Raw genomic sequence first — 23,426 nt, 5'->3', positions numbered from 1 at the left:
AGTTCCAGTTATAATTTTTTAATGTTTTAAATCTTTCAAAAACATGAAATCATTTTACTGTTATGTTTGGCCGTTTACTTTTTTGCTTTTACTACATCCTAGAATTGTTCATTAATTGTGAGGTTTTTATGGAATTTGCAACATCAAGTTAAACCGAGGTTCTTTGGAAGTTAAAATGTCAAGCAGATTTTTATGTTACAGTGACTACATTTTGTAAGTTACAAATATAGTTCGCCAAGACAGCATAACGGTTTCTAAACAACTGCGCATTAATACCACAATGTTGTATTTTCATGTGTCAAGTTCGCAACGCGCATTAATCCCAAAGGCCGAAAAGGCAGCAGCGATGAGTGCTCCGCCTCCGCGCTGACTAGCGTTGATGCAGAAAATGACTCTCAGGGGGTTATCCACGGAGGAGCTCCTTAAAAGGTTGATGGAAGAAGGCATTGATGTGTCAGACGACGAGGCGCAAAGATTTAGAGGTAAGTCGGGTGTGATTTTGTGTTTTTATAAAAATTACAACGTGTAATTTTACAGTAGAGTTAGCAAAAGTCCGAAGAGCTAGATTTAACATGGGCGAAAGCTAGCAGTTAACTAAGTTTTAAACAAAGAAAGGTACAAATGTGGACTATTTAGACTGTTGGTGGAATGTTCAACGTCTGTCTGCCCGCGGTATTCGAGTGTTTTATCAATAAATAGTGACGAACCGTGTACAACAATGTAAAAAAATCAATAATTTCTCAAAACATGCTAGTATGTAAATATAGCTATTAACAAAATCGTTTTCTAAGCAAAATTTATCGCATCTAACTTGTTTCCCGCTCAAAGGGATTTTAAACAATGGAAGGTACACATTTGTACCATTCCACCTACTTAGTGGGATTTTCGAATATGAGAGCTGTAAGCTCTGCGCAGGGACACTTACTTACATTTTTATATTACCAGTTAATTTATATTAACAATTAATCAAGAGAATTAATTGTAACTTCCTTTTGGGGAATATAGACAGATTCACAATGATAGCTTATTATTATTATTATTATTATTATTATGTATTGACCATAATGTCACTTTAAAACTAAATTTGAAAATGGTTTTATTTTTATTTCATACTGTACTTTATATTTCAGATAACGATGTAGATGGAGAGACGGTAGACTGTGGACTCACTGAGACCATGGTTGCATATCTTTTTGACAAGTCTTTCAAAAAGCAGCTGAAGTTCAGAGACTTCACAAACCGCTACAAGGAAGTCATCATCACTTTACAACCGGTCGACCCATTTGAAGGTACAGTTGAAGGTCCAGTGTCCCAAGCAAACCAGAGGTAGGTTGTGATAAATGTCTAAATTTGCATATGCATTTAAGTGTTTGCAAAATGGCTAGTTAATGCTGTTTTCCTACTGTATTGCAGTTCTATACCTTCTTGCCGTAGACTGCCTGCAGTTATTTCCATTCCAAAATTCCCACAAGATGTCCAGAGTCGCTTGGATCTCAAAGAACCAGTCCAGAAAAAACAGAAGTACCGAAACAAAATAATTGGGACTCTTTATGAAATGCTGTCACAGTACACAATGTAAGGGTTCCTTTCTGAATAATTACATTAATTTCTTAATATTAATATTGCTGTTGTAAGAGAGGCAGAGAACAAATGCTTAGCCCATCTGCCTCCCAATCTGGAGACCAGCGTTCGAGTCTGGCGTGACACACGGTTCCAATGAACTGGCAATAGTGGTAAAACCATACATCCTGTGTCTCCAGACCTTGTCTGGACTATGATATCCAAAGTGTTCATTTTCGAATTTGCTCAAGAGTAAATTAATAATTCAGGACTGCAGTCAATTAAATTAATGAAGTTTGGGAGAGGTGTGGCTGTTTGTCCACGCCCATTTTTAAGAAATTAAAATCAACTTTAGCTACATTGATTTGACATTGGTCTACAACATACTATTTACGGTAATAACAATATGATTAGAAGAATTGAAGAACAGAAAAGCCCCCAGGAAAGGATAAGAGTAATCAGTGTACTGTGGGTTGTTTTTCTTATGTTTGAAACAGGTACCCAACCCACTCAGACTACATCCAGGTCATCAAAGCCCTGATTGTGAAGTATCCTTTCTTAAGAGATGTACACGGAAATGGTTATGTGAGTACCTCTCCTTTTTTGTTTCTTTTATAGATTATATTAATATAAAGTAACCATAATTAACTACTTATATACATTTGAAACAACTAGGACACCTGGCACAGCCAACTCAAGAGAAAGTTCAAAGCAGAACGGGCTCCCCTAATCAGCAACGAAGAAGTGAACCGGGTTAAAGAAAAGTTTGGACGCACGCAGAAACATCGGACCACAGAGGAATCCAGCAGCTCCTGTCTGAAGAGACTGAAGCCCTCTCTCGTAAGTCCTCACACCCTCAGCCTCTAAGAGCTAAGGTAACATATGTAGTCTTATTATGTTCACTGTAAAGCTAAAAGTAAACATTAATTGAAAGAAACATGTTAACAGATAACATTAACATAGAAAAAGGAACTTCACAGTTGATTTAACAAAAGTCAGCTCAACTTGCAATTCCTATTCAACATTTTTGCATTTTTTTCAAAGCATTTGGTGTACAAATTACCGCATTTCGAGTAACATTAACTTATCAGAGTTTACTTATGATAATACTGATATCTGCTTTGACAAAGGATTCGTGCTTTGTGGGGGAAGATGCAGCCTCCGTTGATGCTCATATCAAGGTGCTAAATGATCAGCACAAGAAGCTACATCCTGACACAGCACTGGTGAAAGACCGCATGACAAAAACCTTTGCATGGAGACGTCGAGAGGTAGCTGAAGGAATGTGTACTGTGGACCTATTAAAGAGATATCCATTCCTGGGGACATCTGCAGGGGTAAGAATTGTTAAGATGATTGGGGAAACGGCTAATGATTTTTTTGTCTCTAAATCTGATTATTATTTTCTGTACTAACTGATTAATCAATCTGTTCATTATCTTTAGAATTTTTGTTCAAGGGTTAAAGCACTTTACATTTATCTCCAGTCTGTGTCTTTAAACATGTCAAAAGTTTAAATCCTCAATGTAAAATGTCATTCTTTTGTCTATTCTGCTCTTTTCATTTCCAGTTGTGTGATGAGGTTGATTTAATGCATCCCTGCCAAGACAACATCTGTCGCCGCTTTAGCGAAAACTTCACTGCTGTTCTTCAAAATGTTCTTCAAATGACCAAGGATTTTCCACTGAAGAAGGTCTACATGGAGGCAAGAGAGAATGCACTGGCTGAAGACATTACTGGTGCTAATTTGACCTCATACAAATAGTAAATTTTGTGACAATTCATTTGCTCTCTCTTCCAAAGATAATTGATGTACCATAGTGCCATGTCAAGAGCATGTTAATGGGAATTTGCATGCTATCAAAATCTAATGAAGTGTATTTGCATCTGTATGACCTAGGAATTGACTTCAAGGGGGCACTTCTCCTCTTGCCATCCATCTTCAAGGAGAAGATAGAAGATTTCATCATCCTTGGAGAGGTAAATGCATGATGCAATGCATAGCCTTTGGCCACAAGTTTCATTCTCGGTGTTTTGTTGGCATGGAGCTGAATTCAGCTGCGGTTCAGCATCACAGCTAAGCTAATGTAGGGGAAACACTGCTGTTAATTCACAGTGCTGCTGTGCTCTTGGGTTTTGTCTGGTGTTTATATAGATAGATAGACCTTTATTGTCCCCTTAGGGAAATTCTTCTTCACAGGTACTGTCACTGTCAGGGGTGATTGCTTTTGCCCTTGAATATTATGTCAAACTTTAACAGCTTATCAAACACTTCCACAACAGTCATTGGTCAAGAAGCTTTTTGTTTGGAGTAGGGGCCATGTTTACAGGTTATCAGAATAGACAGTTTTGTTTTGCAGCAAAAAAAAGAAGGTAATTTGAGGAATCTGTTGAAAATCCACTTGGCACATATTGCTTAAACATACTGTATACTAATGTTTTTCTTCCTCTTCTGCAGAATACTCCCATGAGTCCATACCCAACCATTCGAATGAAGGATAAGAGTTGGACAACTGCCCTCTCAAGACAGTGTCGCTGTGTTGTCACAGTTGAAGGAGTGGATGTTTGCTCATGCTGCTCGCTGGATGAGGCCTACATCTCAGCATTCTCCACCTTCTTCGTGTTCAACATGACCTACCCTGCATACTTCAAGAAAACACTTGTCTTTCTTCAGAACTGCATTGTCAACATAGGAGACCAGGGAGACAAACCCCTGCCAGTAAGTGTCACCAGGGTACTTAACCAACTCTATTAAATATGCCCCCACTCCACAAATGTTCAAAATGTTCAAAAAGGGCATTTACTCTGAGGAAGTTGATTACACATGTTGGGTTAGTACACGCACATGAGCCTCATTTCGGCATCACTTGTGGAATAAACGACTGCCAGGCAGCTTTTTCCAAGTATCACTCTTTTCAACGCCATGTGTGATCCGTCAAAACATTGTGTTCAGGTGTTTAATGTCTTTATGTGACTGTTTACTTTTTTAAAATGAATGTATTTTTCTTGACATGTCCTATGGCAATATACGAATGTAATCAAGGATGTATTCCTGTGGTTGTTTAAATGCTTTGATGTGATTCTATTATCGAAAATAAATGGTTAAATAACCAAATATTTTGGACTATTGGGGTACATTTTTGTCTCTTTAGGTACGAAATAGGTTGTCGCTGGGGGGGTACCCTCATAGGTACCCTATTGTACCCTTTTCAAGGGAACATTTCTGTACTATAGTTTGAAGGTACATTTATGTCTTAGGAAAGTACATGATTGTACTTCAGATGGTACAACTTCATAAGGTACAAAAATGTACCAAGCCTAAAGGGTACAGAAATGTCCTTCAAAAAGGAACACCCCCAGCGACAAGCATTTGTACCCTTTTTGGTACACTTTGGCACCCCTATTTCTGAGAGTGTACCATGGTGAGTGTCAGCACCACAGTCCAGGATGAGACAACGAACCCAGCACGCCCCTGCGGGCGGTTTTATCCTTCAAGCTCGGGTCCTCTACCAGAGGCCTGGGAGCTTGAGGGTCCTGCGCAGTATCTTAGCTGTTCCCAGGACTGCGCTCTTCTGGACAGAGATCTCCGATGTTGTTCCCGGGATCTGCTGGAGCCACTCGCCTAGCTTGGGAGTCACCGCACCTAGTGCTCCGATTACCACGGGGACCACCGTTACCTTCACCCTCCACATCCTCTCGAGCTCTTCTCTGAGCCCTTGGTATTTCTCCAGCTTCTCGTGTTCCTTCTTCCTGATGTTGCTGTCATTTGGAACCGCTACATCGATCACTACGGCCGTCTTCTTCTGTTTGTCTACCACCACTATGTCCGGTTGGTTAGCCACCACCATTTTGTCCGTCTGTATCTGGAAGTCCCACAGGATCTTAGCTCGGTCATTCTCCACCACCCTTGGGGGCATCTCCCATTTTGACCTCGGGACTTCCAGGTTATACTCGGCACAGATGTTCCTGTACACTATGCCGGCCACTTGGTTATGGCGTTCCATGTATGCCTTGCCTGCTAGCATCTTGCACCCTGCTGTTATGTGCTGGATTGTTTCTGGGGCATCTTTACACAGCCTGCACCTGGTGTCTTGCCTGGTGTGATAGACCCCAGCCTCTATGGATCTTGTACTCAGAGCTTGTTCTTGTGCTGCCATGATTAGTGCCTCTGTGCTGTCTTTCAGTCCAGCTTTGTCCAGCCACTGGTAGGATTTCTGGATATCAGCCACCCCCTCTATCTGCCGGTGGTACATACCGTGCAGGGGCCTGTCCTTCCATGATGGTTCCTCGTCTCCCTCCTCTTTCTTGGGTTTCTGCTGCCTGAGGTATTCACTGAGCACTTGGTCAGTTGGGGCCATCTTCCCAATGTATTCTTGGATGTTCGTTGTCTCATCCTGGACTGTGGTGCTGACACTCACCAGTCCCCGGCCCCCTTCCTTCCGCTTAGCGTACAGCCTCAGGGTGCTGGACTTGGGGTGAAACCCTCCATGCATGGTAAGGAGCTTTCTTGTCTTTATGTCAGTGGCTTCTATCTCCTCCTTTGGCCAGCCTATTACCCCAGCAGGGTACCTGATCACGGGCAGGGCGTACGTGTTGATGGCCCGGATCTTGTTCTTACCATTCAGCTGACTCCTCAGGACTTGCCTGACCCTCTGCAGGTACTTGGTGGTTGCAGCTTTTCTAGCGGCCTCTTCATGGTTCCCATTCGCCTGCGGGGTCCCCAGGTACTTGTAACTGTCCTCTATGTCTGCAATGTTGCCTTCTGGTAGTTCAATCCCCTCAGTTCTGACTACCTTCCCTCTCTTTGTTACCATCCGACTACACTTCTCCAGTCCGAACGACATTCCAATGTCATTGCTGTATAGCCTGGTAGTGTGGATCAGTGAATCGATGTCTCGTTCACTCTTGGCATACAGCTTGATGTCATCCATGTACAGGAGGTGGCTATATATATATATATATATATATATATATATATATATATATATATATATATATATATATATATATATATCATATCATATCATATCATATCATATCATACATGGTCTTTTGTCTCAACTTTGTTGCTTATATTTAGGGAATTTATCCATACTGAGGCAATGTTTTATTTTTTTCACTTTAGTTCAGGAGCAGGGCAGTCTTGTATTGTTGTGAGGAAGGAGAAAGTGCTTACATGTGCTTGTTTTATTTATAATGTAGATGAGTTTGTTTGCAGAGCTCTTCCTGCATTTAAATAATTTCAATGTGTTGTTAACGTGAAATCTTTCCTCTCTTGTTACAGTACAGAGGAACGTGTTGAATAAATGAATTTTAAACTGGGTGGGTCTATATTGCCTTAGGATGAAATATAACTGCATCATATTTATTTTAGTCGGCTTTTATATTAAAACAAATACAGGTACAATTAGATTATTAGACTGTAGTTCTATATTTCTTGGTCAAAGTATATAATTTAGAAATATGGGCTTCTTCACATAAACCAGACTTTCAAAGTAGCTTCCATCCAGTGCCTGATTATGGGTTTTGGGACCATGGGATGTATCCTGTGTGAAACAGCTAATCACCATGCCATAGGCAATTAGCGGTTGTTCATAAATTTTCTACAAATCTAGAAATCACACGAGATATAGTTCAGCTTCATTGAAGAGAGATTTTAGAAATGCATGATGATGACTGTGATATCATATTGATGAATGCCTGGAATTTCGTCTCTTGTTGTAAAATGTGAAGTCATTTCCATTTGGGAAGGAAGCTAGGAAGGAAGCTAGTGTATTTTTAATGCAAAGGAGATATTACAGTTTCACTCGATTGGTTTGGCTCATTTCTTGAAACCGAGATGACAATCTCAAAACCATAAGGTCATTTGGCCAAACAGTCTTACAGTTCTGCCCAACATTATAGCTCACTAGCAAAATCAAATATCTTTCCCCAAACTCTTCGTCCATGCTTCAAAAGCAGATTCCTTTCCCATATAAAAGGTCAGTACAGTCAAAATAGCACAGATCCTTCTCAAGTGCCTTGGCAGATGTGCATTCATTTAGTGCCTTTGTCAAAATAACCTGGATGGTTTAGCACAACACCATGGATCCCCTGCAAAAGCTCATATCTCTCCCAAAAGAGTTTATCCATGTGTCAAAACTAAATATCCTTCTCATATAAATAGTCAATGCCCCCAAAATGCATTATACCTTTGGCATTGTTTAAGCACTGCAAGTCAAAATGCTTAGACGTTTTGTCACTGAGGCACAGGTCTAGCAACAGAATACCACTATGAATAAAACTAAAAGATTTTACAGTGAAATCAGCCTCCAATAAACCACTCATACTCAAGGAAACTGTAAACATTTTTATTCGTACAAAGAAATGTTAACATTAGAGAACATACTGTGAAAAGAAAACATATACAGGATTCTGTAAATGTGAACAGTTATAAACACAAAAAAAAAAAAAAAAAAAAAAAAAACCTCTAGCCTACCATACTGTAAATAAAGTTTCAGAACTATAGTACAGTAATATTTTCAGTGGTCGCCATTGTCACCCTCTCTTTCCTGGCCACCATCCTCATCCCCCAGGCCATCGACGCGCTGCTCTCTGTCAGGCCATAAATTCTCATCCACATCGCAATGGATATTTTCTCTTGCGATGCAGCGAGGGAAGAAACGGCGTGAATGTCTCAACCATCCCCTACATTGATCCCCTGGGATGTCCTCACATGCAGCATCCATTGCATGCAGCAGGGCCCTCTGGTCTTGAGCCTGATGCTCATACACCCTCCACCTCCAAGCTGAAAAAAACTCCTCAATTGGATTTAGGAAAGGAGAGTAAGGTGGAAGAAACTCCATTAGCATCCGGGGATGGGTGGTGAACCAGGTTCTGATGCGTGGGCCGCGGTGGAAGTTCACATTATCCCACACAATGACATAATGTGGTAGCTGAGGTCCTTCTTCACCTCTCTCATTTTCTGGGACCAGATCAGTATAAAGGTGGTCCAAAAAATTGAGCTTTTGTGTATTGTAGGGCCCTAAACTGGGAATGTGTGTGGCCACACCTCTTTCTGATGTAGCGGCACACATTGTTATATTTGCTCCTTGCTGGCCTGGGACATCCACAGTGGCTCGGTGGCCAATGATGTTACGGCCACGCCTTTGACCTTTGGCCAGGTTGAAGCCAGCTTCATCAACGAACACTAGGATGTGAGGGGTTTCGTTGCCTTCTAATGCCATTATTCTCTACAATAGAATAGAAATAAATCTAATCAGTCAACAGATACTGCAGGGAGGATCTAAAGTACTGTAAAAACAGGGAGTGGAAAACTGAAGACAATTTCTAGGCAAAATGCTCTAGTCACACAAAGCTGGATTCTGAAGGTAAAAAGGATAACGCAAAACAAAAAAAACAGTGGTAACCATGTCTTACTGTAATAGTGTTACAATGATAGTGTTAAGGTTCACATAATTGAGGAAGGAGAGTACAAACAACCAGGTCCAGAAGATCTTGGTCAAACAATTGATTTTAATGAACACACACGTGGGAAGACCATTCTGTACACAGACAGGAATTAATCTTCGACTTAATCAAAGCATACACAGATTTTTATAGCATCAGGGTTTGAATTAACGACGCCCCTTCATACGTCACAGACAGAATATCTACATACGTCAAATCAAAACCACAATGACTTTTAACACAGTTTAAAAGAACATTGTCTTCTATCTTCATGGCCGGTACTTCCTGTCATGAAGACACATACTGGTACCGCAGCCCTTTCACTCTGTCAGAGTTTCTCTCAAATGGTACCCTGTAAATCTGTTTCATGGTCATCTGATGTTTCTTCAATACCCGGTCTATTGTGGAGATGCTGATAGAGTTTATATTTTGGAACATTACATTGTCTAGCAGGATTGCATTACGAATCTGTCTCAGTGTGATGGCAGTATTTGCAATGACCATGTTGGATATTTCTCGTTCTTGTTGTTCATTTAGAAGTTTTCTTCTGCCACCCACTTGAGGCTGTCGTCCAATCCTAGACATACAAGTCAAAGGTCAACACTGTAAATTTGAGTTACCAATGTAATTGTACTGCTGTTTTATGGTACTAAAAGTGTGATGCACTGCACAGTGACTGGAATACTATTCACAGTATTTTCTCCATTTTTTTTCTTTGTCATTTTTATAGTATCATATAACATCACATGAAGATATTAAAGTACTCTAGGCCTACACACACACCAACACTGAATAGTTCAATAGCATAGTTCTGTACCTGTTTTCCCTGCGAAAGGTTTGGATGATGGAGGAGACTGTAGACCGAGGCACATTAGGCTGCACTCGGCAACCTGCCTCTGCCATTGTGAGGCAATGGTTTATAACGTGGTCAATAAGGGTGGCCCGGATTTCATCTGGGACATCATGGTGCCTCCGTGCTCCCCGGCCTCTTCCCCCTATATTCCTCCACGCTTTCTCACTCCTCCTCTTCCTCTTCTTCTTCCTCCTCTTCCTCGAGCAGGAAGTTGCTGTTGTACTTGGCGAGGTGCTTCCATGTTCACACTGCAAATGAAACTGGCCCCGGGCCAAGCCCTGTCTATATACTTTTGGCAGCAGTCATAATCATAGACAACACCTGTCAGGTATCTAAACAACCTGTTTGATTGGTCATCTGAGATGTGGGAAACTGCTCCTTCGTTAGTTCTAATTTCACCTGATTGATTGTCAAGTACTGTCATAACTTTATCAAATGTTCCAAGATATTCTTTCATGGTATTATATCTTTGACTAATTTTAACAGTTGAACAGACAATTGTGCATATGATGACTTACACAATGAAACCATGCTGATATGTTTTGGAGTGAGTAACCATTTCACTGAAAAATCAACTAATCAGTTTAGATCGCCAAGATCTATTTTTTTGGAAAATGTGCTAAATGTGGGCTCATTGTGCTAACTAGGGATGGGTATCGTTTAGGTTTTATCCGATACCGGTGCCAAATCGGTACTTTTGAAACGGTGCCGGTGCTCAAACGGTGCTCAAACCGGTGCTTAAAGAATGGAGAACACAAACTTTGTCCAAAAACCTCTCATGTTCAGCTGGTTTTTTTGTAAAAAGATAACAATGTTAGCCTTTTCTGCAGCTATGGGGCATATATGGTATCACTCATGGCTGGAAGCAGTGCTTAATCAATGGAAAAAACACAAACTTTGTCCAAAAACCTCTCATGTTTAACTGTTTTCCACTTCTTCTTTGGTCATTTTAGCCTTTTTGGCCAGGGTGAAGAGAGTATCTGCCATCAAACAAGAAGACAGCCGCATGTAGCTATGATGATGTTTGCTAGTTCACCTTACATGCATTAATGTAATAACGTGGTTAGCCTACTCAACGTAAATCACACAAGAACAACATTAAGCTACTCACGCAGAGAAGAACGGCTGCTGCTGCCATCAAATACGGCGCATTTCTCGGCTTTTAAAAAAACGCTATGCGTCGCCAGGTGTTTCATGAGATTCGAGGTGTTACCTCCTTTGACAGTATCACAGTATCAGCTTAAAGCACTTGTTGCTGCTGAGTTTGCATATTTTGCTGTGAAGTACAGCCAGACCTTTAACCGCTTCGCCTTGGACATTTTTAATCTGTAGCTCTGCGCTAACAGAACGTACGTACCTGGCCCCGCCTACTATCCTCGGAAATGTAAAATGATTGGCTAAAAGTGTATCACAGCTCAGGAAAAAAAAGCACCGAAATAAAGCACCGAAATGTGCGCTGCTTTTTGGTCTGGTTACTACCGTTTATGTCAGAACCGGTGCCATCATGGCACCGGACACCGGTACCCATCCCTAGTGCTAACTGTAGCTACTTGTACATAATCATTTGAAAAGAAGCACAGAGTCACTTGAGACATGTACTAAAGCATTTGCAATTTGATAAAACCAATGAAAAATGACATTCTGTTGTGAACAATTGCAAGGTGGTTTGGAGATTTGTCCATGTTATTTTGAGAATGTCATCTCGGTTTCAAGAAATGAGCCAAACCAATCGAGAAAAACTGTAATATGCTGTTCTAATATGCATTGTTTTTCCTAAAAAAGTGCACACATTTTCAACCAAACTCATTTCAATTTAGTTAGATTCCGTCTCATTCACCTAATAATTGTCATAAAGAGGAGACAGCCAGGGCCCTATTTCAGGAAGCCGGTTTAGTGCAAAGTCTGACTAAGTATACCCTGAGTTAACGAAAACTCTGGTTTTTCGGTTTCACAAAGCGAGTTCAGCTGAAGCCTGAGTGAGTCACTATGACGACACACTCCGTGAAGCTAACCTGCCCCCTAGCAGGTTTACTACAACTAACCCTGACTGTCCCCGCCTCTTTGTCGGAAACCTGACAGTAGGAAGTGTCAGACATGGCGTGCCCCTTCCTTGAAGAGCCAGTAGATCTTGAAGCCCAAATACTCCGCAGAGCTCTCCGCCGGGAGAGAGTGATCAGAGCGCGTATGGACATTTTATCATTACCTGATGATTTCCTGTGCGAACGTTACCGTTTCTCAGCACAATCAATGAGTTATTTGGATAACATCCTCAGGCCATATATTGCGCATGTGACACATCGCGGACATGCGCTCAGTCCATTACATATTCTTTGTACCGCACTCCGTTTCTTTGCAAACGGGAGCTTTCTGTACAATATTGGTGACGCTGAGCACGTTTCCAAGGCTACCGTCTGTCGGGCAGTCAGGAATGTTACAGTTGCACTGAAACGTCTCCTGCACTCGTTTGTGGTGTTCCCCGGTCATAGACCCACAAGATTTATCAAAGAGGGATTCCACAAAATTGCAGGTAGCAGGATGACCAAAACTTAATTTATGATGTGGTGATGCTTGGACTACTACATAAATTTTACATTTATTTTCACGGTTCCCAGGCGTGATTGGCTGTACAGATTGCACTCACATTCCAATCATTGCTCCTTCAGTAAATGAAGGAGACTATGTGAACAGGAAGTCTTTCCACAGCATTAATGTACAGGTACATAGTTCCCTGTAGCATGTCAAACTAACAAATTATTTCATTATAGTAATGGATGCTAATTTGTGTTCTCTGCACTGTGAAGATCATATGTGATGCTGCCAACATTATCACAAATGTGGAAGCCAAGTGGCCAGGCTCTGTCCATGACTCACAAATATTCCGTGAATGTACACTGAGCACAAAATTTGGACATGGTGAGTTGAAAATACTTTAAAATATATAAAGACCAATTGCTATAGGGACATTTGAACTGAAGTGTATCCTTCTGTCTTAGGAGAGTTCACTGGCTACTTGCTTGGTGATAGGGGGTATCCATGTTTACCCTATTTGCTTACCCCTTACCCTGACCCTGAACCGGGCCCACAGCAGCGATATAATCTGGCTAATTGCAGGACAAGAGCCAGAATTGAAATGACTATCGGAATGCTTAAGGCCCGGTTCCAGTGCCTGCAAAGACTCAGGGTCACCCCAGAAAGGGCATGTGACATTATTGTGGCATGTGTGATTCTTCACAACATTGCCACAATTAGAGGAGAACACTGTCCTTCTGAACCAAACATCAGCAGTGATCCAAACCATGAACATCCTGACCCTCCCACGGACATACAAGATGGAAGCGCAGTCAGAGACACCATATGTCACAATCATTTCTTTTGACCCATCACCTCAACATGTTGAAAGACGAATAAACAGATTTTCTGTTCAACTGGCTTTATTGGTCGCCTGTATTTCCTGTACACAAAGTATTAAAAGATGTAAACCTCATAAAGTGTCTCTGTTGCTTCCTCCTCTGTAACAGCTGTCAATGTTTCTTCATTATTTTCCTGCAGTAAAGAAATAAACAACATTGCTGTTCTACTGTAAACTCATATAATCTGTGGAGTATTACTCACAACTGCATGTTGGTCTGGCTCAACAGGAGGCTGCACCAGATGCAGTACACCATCACCATCAACTGATAGAATATGAGGTTTATACAGGTCACTTAAACTTACAAGGGACCAAATGGCAATTAACAAACATATAGCACTCAGCTTACACTTCATTGTCATTATGCTCTCAAAGACAACCAAGACTGAGGGAAGGCAAAATCAGTAGGAAAATAACTTCACTACAAAATAATTCATTATGGTAAAGAGTTTATCAAATGAATGAGCAGCACTGCAAAGGTGACTGTGAAGAAAGGATGTATGCACATCATGTATTATTTTGAATTTACCCCCTATGTAGGCACTTGTGTCTTGCGGGGTTATTGACTCAGAGGATGTCCCCACAGAGATGCCTTCAGCCACAGGGCGCCCACTGTTTTGGCTGAGGGCCAACTGCTCAGCCTCTGTGAGTGGTGGTGGTGGAGGACCCCCACCTGTTTTTCGGGCCTCCGCTTTTTTTCTGTTGGCTATAACGGGTCACATTTGAGCATACAGAGTAAGCAAATATGTACTTGTAATGTGCTCAGATAATTTCAATAAGTGCTTACAGAAAGAAAATTAATGTAGCCTCTAACTGCAATCGATTTACATCGGACAAACAGACCAAGCACTATGGCTCATAATACAATTACACCTTACCTGTTTGGACTATATTTTTATATTTCATTTTTACTTGCTGCCAGGAACGTTTGGGGCCTGTTGGGTTGCACCTGCACTCACATCACATCACAACATAAAATGTATAAAATAACAAATAAAATAACATATGATAAAATAACGTGTTAAATGGGTGGAAATCCCTAGATCAATGTTTATATTAACACTCACGCATTGACTCTGTCGGCTTTGTTTTGCCATGCATGCTCCCTTTCTTTTGCAGCTGAGGCTGTGTTACCTTTTTTTCTGCAAAATTTGCATGTTATCGGCATATGCTGCCATCAGAATTTCGGCCTCAAGCGCTGTAAAATACATTGACCGCGCCTTCTTTCCCTCCGTCTCCATGGTGACTCGCTTACTCTGTGCTCCGCTTATCAGGGCTTTATGTATCCTCATGCGCGCGCTTCACTTGGGGTTAAAGCAACTCCGCGTTGACTGAACTACTTGTTATCAGCCTTTCTGAAACCGAATATTCCGAGTTGGACAGTTCGGGGTTACTCAACCCTGAGTATCTTTTTTCACTCTAAGTTTTCTAAACCGGCTTCCTGAAATAGGGCCCAGGTCTGTGTGAGTAGTACATATGCAGATACTGGCTAGCTTTTCTAGCATTATAGGCATTGAGTTTAGCACAGAAGGAAAAACAGTAGAGTATCAGTGTAAACCACTATGCGTGCAGTTCCTTGAATAACCACTTGCGGCTGGCTCCAAGGATATGCCAAAGACTCAATTGTTATAATGGCTGACTTCAAAGATTAACCACTCTACAGGGGGTAAATGGTTTCACAACTCATCAGTTAGTACCATTCATGTCTCTAAGCCATATGGAGTTTTTTAATGCTATTATCTCACAAATAAAACAGTGTAATATGTAGTACAGACCACCCAAGACATTTGTGATCTAATGTTTGTTGTTTTAAAATTTAGTATTTATATATATATATATATATATATATGCATTTCTGCATTGTATCTGAACAGTGATGCTGTTTATAACCTAATCTTGCTAGCAACAGCTGATAACATAGTATTTCCTGTAAATGTGGTCACCCCTGCACCAGGGGAAAAAAACTAAACAAACAGCAACAACAACGTCATAAAACATGTCAGAGGGTTCAAAATGAGTGGATATGTCAATTTTTACAGTCTATTTTATGTACATAAATACATAATAAATACATGTGCATTGTGTATGTAAATGGAAAAATGATGTAGTTTCCTATCAAACATGCAGTAATCCTACTTTTTTTTAATTAAAAGGGGACTTAAAAGAGAAGGTTTTTTTGATTTATTAAAAAGTATATATTTATGTTAGCCTTTTTGTTTACTACTTATAACAACCTCATACTGTTCTGTTTTAAAATTTACTCTGCTTATATTAGTTTGGTATAGAAAGATTTAGACATTTCAAATTTTTTTAAACCACCAAAGTCTTTTAAAATCAGCTTACCAATGTGCAAACTTTCAGCTTTAATTCATGGGGTTTAACAAAAGTATTGCATTAACTGTTTAGCCAAATAGAATCATTTTGAAACAGATTTCTCCGTTTTCAAAACTTCAGAAATAATTCAACCAACAAGCAGTTTCATGACCAGGTGTGGTGTGTTCTACGTTGTTCCATGGCAAAGCATGTAGATGGCAAATCTTTGAAGACATGAAACCAAGATTTACACATTAAGATATTCTCTGATTAGACCCCTCTTCTCTCCACTGATTGCTAGTGACAGAGTGTGTGAAAATATTGTTCTGATCATGAGAAGCACCAGTCCCTGTCCTTAACATCAGGCATGATGGTGACATGGAAAGAGTGTATGAGCAACCGATTAAAGGAGCGCAAAAGGATGGTTTTAATATTTGTTATGTTTTTTTTTTCCTGTCCTCTTTTGTTTTAGTCTGTTTGTCTTGTTTGGAAAACTATAAGTAATTTTGTCAGTAAGTTACAATATAATTGCACAAAAAACACAACTTAGCACAACTCTGAGACAGAAAAACCAGCTTGCAAATTAGAATAAATAATTATTTAGTCTTCACCCTACACTCAGGTCAGAAAGATTCAGGTCGCTTGGTTCACCAACACCAATTAGGCACAAAAGAATTGTGTGGAGCATTTATAATTTACATTCATAATTTAATTTACATTTTACACATTACTTGCTTAAATGGTTTATGCTAACCTCACATTATGCTAAGGAAAGATAGGTTATAATGAATTCATACATTACTTCATATATGAAAAATCCAATAACTGAATAAAACAAATAAATAAGTAATTTAATAAGACATGAATTATTAGGAATGCATTCCTAATAATTCATGTGTTGTTAGGAATGCACTTGCATTAGCAGCATTGCATGGATGCAACAACATTTCATTATTTAATGCAACAGCTAAGGCATTCACATTATTATCTATATCAGTGTCTTCTTCTGCAGTTTGTGGGTCTGTCCAAAACTATACTGTTAAAAATGGCACTCTATTGTAGCTCAGTTACAATTTTGTAATAGGAGAATGACAAAGTGGATAACAGGTGGTAATAATACAGAACCTGCAAGTTATTAACACTTAACTTTAAACACATAAAATAATAAATATCCAAGTGATTATCTTGGTTATAGCGCAGTAATTGAACTTTATGTAACTGGGTAAAAAGAGGCCAGAAAATGTGGGTAATAATTTGGAAAGAAAGGTATACCTTTGAGGCAAAACCAAACATGAGCAGAGAAGCATATGAGATAGGTGCAAGACATGAGGACGGCGAGACAGCGGTAAGGTGTGGGACAAATGGATTCAAAGTGGGGGTGGGATTACATCAGGGAACCACTCTGAGCCCCTTCTTGTTTGCTTTGGTGATGGACATGCTGACAGATGAGGTCAGACAGGAGTCTCTGTGGATTTTTATGACCCCCTACAGGGAGCAGCCGAAAGACAAGAGGAAGCAGATTAACCATGACATTTAGTGTTTAGCAGTTTTATTTAATGACTTAGAATAAGGAGAACAGTTCTTTTTGACTGATTGGTATACCTCTAACTTTTTTTTTTACTTCTGAGGAACTCCCCTGCCTCTCTAAGATGCTCTTTATATGCCCAATCACCCAATCACTCAGTACCACTGACTTTTCCAGCCTTTTGTTGCCCCTGTCCTAACTTTTTTGAGATGTTTAGCTGCCATCAAGTTCAAATTTTTCACGAGAACATTTGATATGGTTTTTTTGTGTGTTGTAAATAAAATAGGGCTTGTGACATCTACAAATTATTGCATTGTGTTTTTATTTGTGTGTTAAGTCAAGTCCCATTTTTTGGAATTAGGAAGGTCTCAACAGGCAGCTGTAGGCAGCTGAGAGGTGCTTTTTATTACAAAATATATCAATCAATGTTCTGAAACTATCAAGCATTTCATATTTACTAATGTTAAAGAGCATCGCATCACCTCTTCAGGTCCTCAGTCTAACTAATTTACAGCTATATGGCTCTCCTGTGTGTGTGTGTGTGTGTGTGTGTGTGTGTGTGTGTGTGTGTGTGTGTGTGTGTGTGTGTGTGTGTGTGTGTGTGTGTGTGTGTGTGTTTTTTTTTTGCTTGTACCTGATTAGTCTCTTAATCAACACTAGCATCTCCCTGTGGATCCGAGACCTTCAGTCAGGCTGTTTTTGTCTCCCTGACCGATTCTCTTCTTCTTTCCCTCAGTATTGACTCACTTGTATTGAAAAGTCAGAAGGCCATAGTCACATTAATTTCATGAAAAAAGGCATTTAGAGCAACTATTGATTAAACAACCTTAACCTGTTATTTAATTATATTTATGCAGTTTGTGTAGAGCACACTTGGTCTACCTTTGTGCCGTATAAATAAAACAGATCCATGAATATTGTTTGCTCGTTTGTCCTTGAAAAAGCATTCCTGATGACCAGGAAAGCTCTCCTCTCCAGCATTAAGCCTTTTTATATGAAGGCCCACAACGTGATAAAATTATGCTTAGTTAATCATTTGATATCTCACTAAACGTACATTTATTACCATTACTGGTCAGTTTTTGAGCTCATTAACTGCAGACTAGGCTGTAAATGAATGTATTGATTTTGCATTAAAACAGATATTAGATAATGTTAAATCATGTATGTATCTGTCGGTTCATAAGGCTGTGCAGGAATTAATTAATGCTCCTTCATGCGTGTCATTTATAAATTTATGATAATTCCTGGATCCTTTCCATAAAGTGCTACCCACATTTTTTTTCTCTTTCTGTTCTTCTGCAGAGCTGAAGCAAACCTTTACAGTAATTCTCAGTGACACTTAATATTGTGAAACTTTCCAAAAAGTTCTAAAAAGTTAAACCTTTGCTGAATGTTTTTAATCCAAAACTTAAAAAAAATAGGACATTCAACTTTAAAGTAGTGCCGACTTTGTGGTGGGCTTGAAATCTCTGATCATGTTTATCGCAACACTCGGGTGAGTTAATGCCAAACACAGTGAAACCAAAGGGCTTAGCAAGGTATTGGAACAACAAGTGGTGTGAGAGCTTAAGTGTGTGCTTGTGTGCGACTGTGTGTGTTTTAAAAGTACTCCTAATGTTACTTAGTGTGTTTACCCTTTGAACAGCAGATTACTGGGGATGATTTTGAAAAACAAAAAAAAATAAAGGAAAATAAAAATAAGCACAGATGTGAGACTGGGAATTGAAATCACCATCTAACCACAAACCATTTTTGGCTCATCTCAGATTTCACCACTTCCCAGTACACCGTAAAAATGTTACAGATTATCAAAAGCAGCTCGCTGTGAAGGACTGTTTAGTATCACGTCTTAGGAGAGCCAAAGCCTTCAAGGGAAGCTAACTCGCTACATGAAATCATTTTTGATCAAGCTACTGCGTGCAAACGTGAATCACAGTGTTAATATTTCACAACAACTCAGTGCATGCAACCCCATGTAAGGTATCACATGTATGCAAGGGAGTTAGTCTTACAAATGAAAACTAAGTTACTGAACTGCAAAACTGTTTGATTTTTTTTATTTCTCTTCAAGGTGTTCACTGGGATCCTAATTCAGTTGAGCCATTTAAAAGTTCAGTCCCACATATAGTTGAGCTTCACAGTCAGTATGACTTTTATTTTGCAAGTAACATATTCCCAGTGTCAAGCAGGAAGGTAATAATGCATAATAAGATGTCACCAAATATGAAAATAATGGATGAGGTCTAGACAACGAAGACCACTTATCTTGTATGCATTAATCTTTGAATGATTAAATTAATATGCTGTTCCTGCTTTGTACTAGTGAATTCAATTTAGACCGGCATGTTTTCAGTCAGACACTTTGTTGAAAGCCCATTCAGAGAACACATAACGCCATAACGCAATACATGCAGTTAGTGAAAGAGAGGCTGGATATATACAGCAACTTCTACTGTGGAGAATTATGCCTGTTTGCTTACAAGCTGATGCTCTTCAGCTGTTACTATGTGTGCAATGATATGAAATATGGACTGTGTATAAAATATTTTTTTGTGGACTTCTGTTTTTAAACTTCAAGTGACAAGCAAGGAGTGTATCTGACTGAGAAACTGAGGATACTGCAAACTTATCGAGCATATCCTGCTTTAGTAGTCTAAATTGCACCATAAATTCAAAAATTGCCAAATGTTGAGCAGGTTTAACATTAGGAAATTGCTGCGGTACTTAGTGCGAAACATATTGTCGGAAATTGTCAAAACATACATCTGAAACTAGTTGTCAAAGCCATAAACGTATTAGTCAGAGATAAGCAGCTCCTTTTATTGTATATAAACATAGAATCATTTTTAGAACCAGACGTTTGTCCTCTCATGGCTCGTGGTGTCATGGTCCTGGGTTCAGTATTAGTATTATCTTATGTTTTGGAATAGTTCTTGTTTTCTTGTTCTCAGGGTTTTGGTTCTTGTGTGCAGTGTTTTGTTATTCCTACCTGTGTTCTCGCCCAGTGCTCTGTTTGTGTCCCTGAGTTTGTGTTTGTAAAACAGTTTGTGAATTTCCTGTTTTACTTTGAAGGTCTGTGTCTCGTCATGCCCATTAGGTTCAGCTGTGTGTCATTTCCTGATTACCATGGGTGTATTTATAGTGTGTGTCTACCTCTGCTCCTTGTCGGTTCATCTGTGTTGCTTGGTATATTTCCGTGTCACTTTGCCCAGCATTCCCCGTTTTTGTGTTTACTTACTTTTTTTGACCAGGAAGTTTATCTTTTATATGCAGCCTGTAAATTGAAAATGTATAGAACTTTCTTCAAAATGTGTAAATGCAACTGGAGCTGCTTTGCAATACAAATGTCACAGCAGTACTAAATGGATGTTTGTACAATGCGTGTTTGTAAAATATGCATTAAATAACCATCTTTTGAGCAAAGCACTGACACTAATTGTTGCGCTATAGATTGTAAGGAAAGTTATTTTTATGATTAAGATTTATGCATGTTTATCATCTAGTGAAATAGGTTGTAAAATTTTGTGATTTGTGAAGTATTCACGATTAAAAAAAAAAAAGAGAGATGCTGTTTTAAAAGGAACTGACATATTTTCTGCTAGGAACATTATGTTATTGTTGTTACAATTATCAGCTGTTAGCGTTTACGCCTACAACTTTACATTTCATTTAATCCTGATATGAAGAACAGTGACTACTGTCAAGTGATCTTCATACATATGATCTCAAAATAATAAATATATAAATGATATCAATGTATCAACATTAAAAAATAGCTATTCTTGGTAATTACAAGCTCGGGTCCTCTACCAGAGGCCTGTGCAGTATCTTAGCTGTTCCCAGGACTGCGCTCTTCTGGACAGAGATCTCCAATGTTGTTCCTGGGATTTACTGGAGCCACTCGCCTAGCCTGGGAGTCACTACACCGAGTGTTCCGATTACCACTGGGACCACTGTTACCTCCACATCTTGTCTAGCTCTTCTCTGAGCCCTTGGTATTTCTAAAGCTTCTCGTGTTCCTTCTTCCTGATGTTGCTGTCATTTGGTATTGCTACATTGATCAGTACCACCACTATGTCCGGTTGGTTAGCCACCGCCATTTTGTCCGCCTGTATCTGGACGTCCCACAGGATCTTAGCTCGGTCATTCTCCACCACCCTAGGGGGCATCTCCCATTTTGACCTCAAGACTTCCAGGCTGTATTCGGCACAGATGTTTCTGTATACTATGCCAACCACTTGATTTTGGCGTTCCATGTATGCCCTGCCTGCTAGCATCTTGCACCCTGCTGTTATGTGCTGGATTGTCTCTGGGGCATCTTTACACAGCCTGAGCTATATGGAAATTGCTGCAAGGTGGGAAAAAAATCCTTTGCTTGTAACACTCCATCATACAAAAGACATAATAATACAAAAACAAAAATACATAAACAAAATAGATCAATATTAACTTTTTGTTAATAGGACAGATTGTCTCCTTCTTTAATGAAAGCTGAAAAAGTAGTGAGTTTGTAGCATTTAAAACTGGTACTGGAAGGAATTTGTATTCATATATCAAATAGACAACAATTAATATTCAGCTGAAACCTGCATGAACTTCATTACTTGAACCAACTAAATATTATCAACACCAACTGATTTAAAATCATATTTTTTACTAGAAAATAATATTGGATTGTACAGGTAAACTAAGTTAGGCATTCAGTTGTGGCTGGCAGATCTTTTGGAGGTTTTTTTTAATTATTATTACTGACTGATTAAAATAATGTAGTGCAGATGATGAACCACAAAACATTTAAGAACTACTGGCCTATGTTTTTCCTTACTCTAAGAAAAATAATATAAATTAAACCTTGTGAGAATTTGTGGGAGTTGTTTTATTGTTGCGTACTAGCTTGAAGTAACAGATTTTTTATGTACAAAAATGAAGTATATTAAGTTGATTGTGATTAATGCCAACAACAAGTATATTAAGGCATTCTTCTTCATGTATTAGTTGAGTGTCTATGTTGTTTCCTTCTGATAATTATTAATTAAAAAGAGAAATATGAGTAAATGCAGCTACTACAAATTTATGATATTTTTAACCATTTAACTCTTGCTTAATGTGCAATAGAAATGTATATGATCGTGTTTGTAATTGCACTGTGCGTGGAAGCTTTGATCACACCAGGTAAAACCACACAGGGATAAGAAAGGTTGAAAGCTTAATCTTGTTCTCGTGCATGCAAAGATGCCACGGTGCTAATAAGAGGGAAAGGCCATTAAAATGTAATTTGGGTTCCGCATTCTGTTTGAGCAGACCGGAGGAGTGTTCAGATTAGCCACACGTTGCCTGGGAGGGACGCATGTTCAAGTGCGTGTATGTGTTTGGGGCGGATTCTGTGTGTAAGCGTGAAATATTGATCGCTGATGGCCATTTATTTTTTTAGGGTCATCCTTTGCTCATTGACCTCTGTGTAATTACCTTTGGGATGACTGGGAGTGTTATTTAAACTCATGACACTCTGATCTTGTTTACCTCCCCTCTAACTGTTAGAATTGCAATAAATGAGCTAATAACCGACTTTAAACACTATTACAGCACGTTGAAGATTTTTCTCTTAATATGTCCTTGTCTAATGAACTGCACAACAGCCCTTTTGAGAGACTTTGCTTTGTTATGTTTCCCCTTTTCTGCCCACACTGATGTATGACTTCCCTTTGATCAACAAGATATTTGCTGAGAACGAAGGTCAAGGACTCCCAAGCTTGATCAAATGAAAGCTTCAAGCTTTGAGTTTGAGCTACTGTTTGTAATTATGACAGTTTGAATATTTAATAACTTTTCCCACAGCATTAAAATGTGGCATCAAAACTAATCTCACGTCAAAGCCTCAATGAGTAAATGTTGAGTAAATGCAAGGAAAGCCTTTATAGAGTTTTTAATGTTGTTTACTCTTCCATTAATAATGATGTTTTGTAAATAGATAATGTATAAGTGAAGCATTTGGACTGCTTTTCTTTTGTAAATAATTTCAGAGCCCTTTGGGTTTTGTGTTGCTGCCCTGTGCTTTCCCCTATCTGTAGTCAAATTCAGTTGAAGGTGAATGTGCATTAGAAACTACTAGGTGAGAAAAGAAAAGACAGCTCTTGTGCACTCTTCACACTCCCTCTGGGGATATTTAGTCTGTGGAAACAGACCTATTTGGGATTGTTGGTTTTTGCTTGAAGTGATATGTGACTACGATTGAGGTAGGTGGTACACAAGGTGTGCCTTCTTTGTGAAGCACTCCTCAAGTGAGAGTTTCTAGTAGAGTTTCTAATACATTTTTT

The 23,426-nt window shown here is 39.3% G+C and overlaps 1 protein-coding gene across 1 annotated transcript; it reads left to right on the top strand.

The window, feature by feature from the left end:
* The first annotated feature begins 388 nt into the window (after positions 1-388).
* Positions 389-4,351, top strand: LOC146549559 (sterile alpha motif domain-containing protein 3-like). Its single transcript, XM_085262436.1, has 9 exons — positions 389-482; positions 1,131-1,326; positions 1,414-1,575; positions 2,058-2,145; positions 2,236-2,400; positions 2,691-2,897; positions 3,131-3,299; positions 3,461-3,540; positions 4,019-4,351. Exons 1-9 carry the CDS (start codon positions 389-391, stop codon positions 4,313-4,315), a joined length of 1,458 nt encoding a protein of 485 aa, XP_085118562.1. The 3' UTR covers positions 4,316-4,351.
* Positions 4,352-23,426: the final 19,075 nt, after the last annotated feature.

This window comes from Mchenga conophoros, linkage group LG22 (genome assembly GCF_057382185.1).
Source record: "Mchenga conophoros isolate Kocher_MC1m ecotype Shallow Benthic linkage group LG22, M_conophoros_male_GT1.1, whole genome shotgun sequence".
Classification (NCBI taxonomy): Eukaryota; Metazoa; Chordata; class Actinopteri; order Cichliformes; family Cichlidae; genus Mchenga; species Mchenga conophoros.
The sequence above is the reverse complement of the archived record's forward strand: the minus strand, read 5'-3'. Positions and strand labels throughout refer to the sequence as shown.